Source organism: Artemia sp. Qi Xiang Cuo, chromosome 9, assembly GCF_049724085.1.
Source record: "Artemia sp. Qi Xiang Cuo chromosome 9, ASM4972408v1, whole genome shotgun sequence".
Classification (NCBI taxonomy): Eukaryota; Metazoa; Arthropoda; class Branchiopoda; order Anostraca; family Artemiidae; genus Artemia; species Artemia sp. Qi Xiang Cuo.
In genome coordinates this window covers 19,985,553-19,991,768 of record NC_142802.1, presented here as the reverse complement: position 1 = coordinate 19,991,768, position 6,216 = coordinate 19,985,553, and the positions used below count along the sequence as shown (strand labels likewise).

At 34.2% G+C, this 6,216-nt stretch overlaps 1 protein-coding gene and 1 long non-coding RNA gene across 2 annotated transcripts in view; one reads left to right on the top strand and one right to left on the bottom strand.

The window, feature by feature from the left end:
• Positions 1 to 2,224, bottom strand: LOC148948419 (uncharacterized). The gene is made up of 2 exons (XR_016142245.1): positions 2,135 to 2,224; positions 1 to 187 (listed from the first exon to the last, which is right to left on the bottom strand). It is a non-coding gene; the product is annotated as an uncharacterized LOC148948419 (long non-coding RNA).
• Positions 2,225 to 2,706: 482 nt separating this feature from the next.
• LOC148948418 (uncharacterized) overlaps positions 2,707 to 6,216 on the top strand; it is a 49,934-nt gene continuing 46,424 nt past the window's right edge. Inside the window, exon 1 of the mRNA XM_089094351.1 lies at positions 2,707 to 2,787. Within this exon, the coding sequence (XP_088950477.1) occupies positions 2,746 to 2,787 (42 nt within the window). The 5' untranslated portion in view covers positions 2,707 to 2,745. The remainder of the gene's footprint in view (positions 2,788 to 6,216) is intronic.

Below are 6,216 nucleotides of genomic sequence, written 5' to 3'. Positions count from 1 at the left end.
CAGGGAGTTTTTTTCTGTCGAGTTGCTTCAGTTCATTACTGACATACATGTCAAATGCATAATTTGGATTTTGGGTATTCTTTGTTTGCTCCGACATCAGTTTTTCTAACGGATCTTCCAAAACCTCCATTTTTTCTTCTTATAACTCGGTTTCTTTGGTTCCGCATATGCTGAAGAACTTGAACCACTGTAACAAAGATTGCTTGAATTTACTATAGTGAGGTAATTTGTACAGGTCAATGAAAAAAAAACAATCATGATTATCATCATTAAACAACCTCAAGACCAAAACATAATTTGAAGTTAACAGAAAGGTTGGGGTAGATTAAATGTTTTCAATTGTTGAACTTCAAAAAATTAAAAATTATTAAGACTTTAAGGAGAAAATATCACTATATATATATATATATATATATATATATATATATATATATATATATATATATATATATATATTTAACTGTCAATACCCATTCAGTGGGGATTGAAAAAAGAAATCAGAATTATCATCATTAAATAACCGTAAGACCATAACATAATTTGAAGTTAACTGAAAGGTTGGGGTAGATTAAATGTTTTCAATTGTTGAACTTAAACAAATTAAAAATTTAATGTTTAGCATGTTGCATTTGAAGTTGTTGAATTAAGCCTGAAGTACAAAATTAGTACGGCTCTCTATTAGAATGAACCACTCTATAGTGGGGGTAAATGAGTAATGTCAACTATTTAATAACTAAAAGGTAAGCTTTTATAAAAGTACAAAGTTTGGGTGTTGAGACATGTTGGAATCTCAAAATGAATCATAGCTGAAAGAATGACTAACTTCACTGAAGTGAATGAATTAATATATTGAAAAACTCTTAAGCTACACAACATAGACAGAAAAAAATAAATAAAAAGAGAAAATAGACTCAATGAATTCAACCATCAAAGGAAAATAAAAATATGTAATATTTTGCCAGTGAATATGAATTTTAACTTTGAAATCTAATAATGCTTTAGTTCAGGTATTGTAACTCCTAGAGCAGGATTGAATTAGTGCATACTTGCATTAGGAGAATGCTAGCAACTTTTAAAAATTAATTCATTATGGCAAATAGTGAAAGCAAGTTCCAAACTTCATTAAGGGATATATTATCTACTATTATATACTTGTTTAGCATGATGAAAACGGTAAAGATGTTGATTAGCTACCACCAAAAAGAAAACTTATTTACTGTGTATTATCCAATCAATTGGGCTTTCAACCATCAAAGGAAAATAAAATATATAATATTTTGCCAGTGAATATGAATTCTAACTGTGAAATCTAATAATGCTTCAGTTCAGGTTTTGTAACTCCTGGAGCAGGATTGAATCAGTGCATACTTGCATTAGGAGAATGCTAGCAACTTTTCAAAAATTAATTCATTGAGGCAAATACTGAAAGCAAGTTCCAAACACCATTAAGGGATATATTATGCACTATTATATGCTTGTTTAGCATGATGAAAAGGGTAAGGATGTAGATTAGCTACCACCAAAAAGAAAACTTATTTACTGTGTATTATCCAATCAATTGGGCTGTAAGATGCATAGATTCTGTCCAGTAGGAGCAGGATATATTGTAGGCTAAATTGTGGTTCTAATGGCAGGGGTTTCTGCACACTACACAACAGGGATAGCTAGCCTAATCTGCACCTTTAACAAAGAAGAAGCAAAAAAACAAAAAGTGCAAATATTGAATAAATAACTAAAGAAAAAGAAATAAAAACATCTAGGATGTGTGAAAAAAGCTGGCATAAGCCTTTTTCAAAAAAGTATAAAAATGATGTCATTTCACTAGTTGATAGATAATATACCATCCATCCATCCTAGGACAGAATAAGGTAGATAGGCGTGGAATAATGGTAATTCAAATGGTCTCTGAGTTCTAGCCAAGAGTTACTGCACAGATACTGTCTAGTAGGACCAGGATATATTGTAGGCTACATGCTGCTTCCGTTGGCAGGGACTCTGCACCCTCCACTGAAGGGATAGCTAGCCTTATCTCCACCTTTAGCAAAAAAAGAAGCAAACAAATCAAAAATTAAAACTATCAAATAAAAAGTTAAAGCAATGAATATGTCCAAGCTGTGTTTACTGTTTAGCCTACCTGATAGTTCAGTCTCCCTGGAAGCTTGCTCCCACGACTTGACCATCTGAATCTTGTTATGGTGGTCTTTGTGACTTTTATTGAAGAGCAATTCTTGAAATCGAATTGATATTATCAATTTTTCAACAGTTCTATTTTTATAAATATCAATTATTCTTCAGTTGCTAATCCGCATGGATTTTTCCGTAAGTATTGAAAAATTTCAACGCATGCGGATTTGCGTTTTTCCGCAATATCGCAAAAAAATCTTTGCGGAATCTGCAAATCCGCAACGATTTTCCGCAATCCGCAGCATGTGGGAACGAAGGGTGAGTGGTGACTTTAATAGTTCCCGAAATCAGGTACGTGTACAGAGACCTTTAGCAGGATGCCATTTTTAATCCGTCTTTTAAATAGTTTTTATTAAACTCCTTTTTTCTGATAAAAGAAAGATTTTTTTTCTAATGGAAAGTCATATAATATCTGAAATACTGTTTGGCATGCACCCAAAAGGAATTATTTCAGGCTGACCAATTGTAATTAATCTTCTTCTTTTCCTCTCATATATATTTGTACTTTGTACATGGGATATTTTTTAATTCAGCTAACTTCTGAAGGACTTGTTTGTATAAATGGAAGACGCAAATTTACATGAACCTGTTAAAGCCATTGAGGTGACATTTAAATAAACAGTAATTAGTTCTAAGTTAGCCTTGCTGCAAGATTTTCCAGTAAGCTGAGGTTCTAGATGAGTTTTTTTTTTGCTAGGCCTATTTTGGAAAGGGGTAGCATTAGTGGAATGAAGTCATAGCCTAAATTGTAACCTAGAAAGATGCTATCTACTGATATCTGCTTCTTCTCTATTTCAGTAGCCTACTTGTTTAGTGGTTAGCCTCTGACAAAATCATATTTGCATTTTACAGGGGTTTGTGTCAAAATGTGTCACCTTAATTTACCTTAATTTCCAGTTATCAGTTTCTTTTCTCTGGCTTTAGTTCTGAAAATGCAATTCCTATTATCTGAGCAGAATTTTAAGCCATATCAATGTTTTTTGTTTCAAAATTTAGGAAATGCATTTGCATATCTTTAAAACATTATAAATTAGGATTGAGCAATGTTGTGAAGCTGGAAACAATTTTGTTGTACTTGATTTAAGCAGAAGATCTATTTTGCAAGGCTTCACTTTTATAACACAAAGATTTTTAAAGGTCATCAAAGGTCAAGACTTTCTAGATGGGGAAAAGGTGGAGGTAGGTACTTCCAAATACCTGCTTTGGACATACTTTTAGCCTGTAGAGCCTTCCCTGAAAGTTTTTTTTTTCTAACCTAACCTATTTCCAAGAGAGCCAAAAGTAGCACAAGCAGGATTTTACCAAAGTATGTCCCAGGGAGGTATTTTGAAGTACTTATCTCCACTCCTTCACCCTCTAGAGAGTCTTGACATTTGATGACCTTTAAAAATTCGTGTTTTAAAAATAAAACCTTTTAAAATAAATCTTATGCTTAAATGAAGTACAACAAAATCGTTTTCAGCTCCATAACTTTGCCCAATCTCAATTTTTAAGACATTAAATATATGCAAATACATTTCCTAAATTTTGAAAAAAACATTGGTATTACTTGAAATTCTACTCAAATAACTGGAATTGCATTTTCAGAACTAAAGCCCAAGAAAAAGGAACTGATAGCTGAAAATTAAGGAAAAATATTGTTTTGTCAAAATTTCAATAGTCATAGACCTGTCAAGTAGGCAAATTTCTAAGGCTTAGAAATCAGAAAAGAGTTACCACAGAAGCTTGGCAATACCTGCCTAGAGTATTTTTTTTTTGCCCTGGATTCATTACTGAAATATCATTTTTCTAACTTTTTCTACAATTAACCAGGTCTTGATGCCTGCAAAATACTTGATTTCAATTCAAAGTCTTCTTTCTAAAAGTTATTCTAAATTAATCTGTATATAATTCACTCTCAAAGTCATCTAACACCTCCGCCTGCCTACACAATGCTCACCACCCCTTCTTTGTAATAGCTTTGGCGCACTTGTAAATCACAGCATATAATCTTACAGAATATGAAGTAAACCAGTTTAGTTAAATGAATATTCAAAATAAATGTCACAAATATTATTGTGCAATAAAAAGAGAGGTATAATACCGTCTAAATAAAGAGATATGAATAATTAATTCCTACCTCTTCCCCACACACACAAACACTTCTTTCCATATTTATTTGAAACCTCATTGAGAGCTAGAGAACTATGGCATTCAAATGGGATCTTTCAGGCACGTGTAACCCCTCCCCCTGCCAACACAATGACACGCCACTCCTTCACAATGTCACCCATTACTATCAGTACAGCAGACCTGGAAAATATCTTAAAAACCTGAAATCAAATAAAGCATTTGGTCCAGATGGCATACACCCTCAACTTCTAAAAGAGGGACATGTTGAGCTGTCTCTTCCATTTACCTGGCTTTTCCAGAAGTCTCAGTATTCGAAGTGTATACCCATGGATTGGAAAATAGTATATATCACACCAGTACACAAAGGTGGCAAAAGAGATCAGATGTCAACTAGCAGCCCATCAGTATTACCTCTGCTGTTGGAAAAATACTTGAAATTAGCCTACAGTTAACTCTGCAGTCATTCAGCATCTGATTTAAGGTAACCTGTTGTCCCTGTGCCAGCATAGTTTCTGTTCCACTTCAGTTGATACCAAATAATCTTGTTGATGCATATGAATATGTCACTAAAGTTACAAACAAGGGTTTCCCAGTACACATTATTTTTCTGGACTTTACAAAAGCTTTTGATGAGGTGTTCCACAGAAGACTGGGTATAAGACTAAAAGCTATTGTAATTAGCACAAAAACTACTGACTGGTTGATGTCTTGTGTCTGAGCAATAGGAAACAACTAGCAAAGGTGTTTAGGAAAAACAGGAAAACATTTATTTTGAATGCTGTGGAAGTAAGAAGTGGAGTGCCTCAAGGCAAAATCCTGTCCTTGACTCTATTCAATATCTTCATTAATGATGTACCTTCAAACATCAAAACTAAAATAAGCCTTAATCCAGGCAATTCAAAAGTAACTGGCTCAGTCAACTGAAAGTAATTAGTTCTATTGGAGTCCAGATAAGACAAGCCATACAAGCACACTTGGACTTACTTGCTGGTTTGGTGGAGACCTGGGAGCTGGAGTGCAATATCCAGAAATGCAAAGCAATCCACTTTGGTAAAAAAAAGACAACAACACCCATTGGAGTCAATGCATGGAATTAGCCAGCCCATTGTTGGTAGCTAAGCAACACAAGACTTGGGTACATTAGTTGACAAAGAGTTAAAATTTAATTTACATACTGAGACTGCTGCTGCAAAGGCTAGTCAGACTCTTGGTATAGTTGAGAGAACTTTCAGTAGATATTACCCCTCAGATGTTTCCAAGCTTTTTCAAAGGTTTAATTTGACCCAAGCTAGAGTTTGGTACCTGCATTGCCAACCGAATTAATAAATCAGACCAGAAACTCTACAATCACTTCAGGTGTACAACTAAATGCATCAGAGGACTCAATGACATCCCTTACCCCTCACATTTAGAAAAATTAAATTTACCCACACTGGCTTATTGCCACTAAGGCTGCTCAACCATGAAAAACTTATTCCAAACATTTTTCAACTGGATAATTCTTCAAGAACAAGAAGACACAATCAAAAACTTTTCAAGAAGCATGGTTGCATAGCAAATTCTTTTCTAATTGGCAGCAAATTCTAATTGGCACAAGCAAATTCTTTCCTTGTGTTTCAAGAACACAAGGTTGCATAGCAAATTCTTTTCTAATTGGGTGATGAGTCTATGGAACTTGTTAGACCAGGATCTGGTCTCTTCTACCTGATCAATTCAGTCATACCCTTATTTGACAAGGAGTAGTGCAGCAAGCCATTGCAGGTGGTTTGGGATTCATCTGATCAGTTGGCACACCAACCATCTTGATGGACTGGCAACTACTCATCCTACTGATGGCAAGTATGATTTAAGGTAATAATACCTGATGCACAATTATAGATCACTATACACAATTTCATAGCAAATCAAAAATTAAAAAAC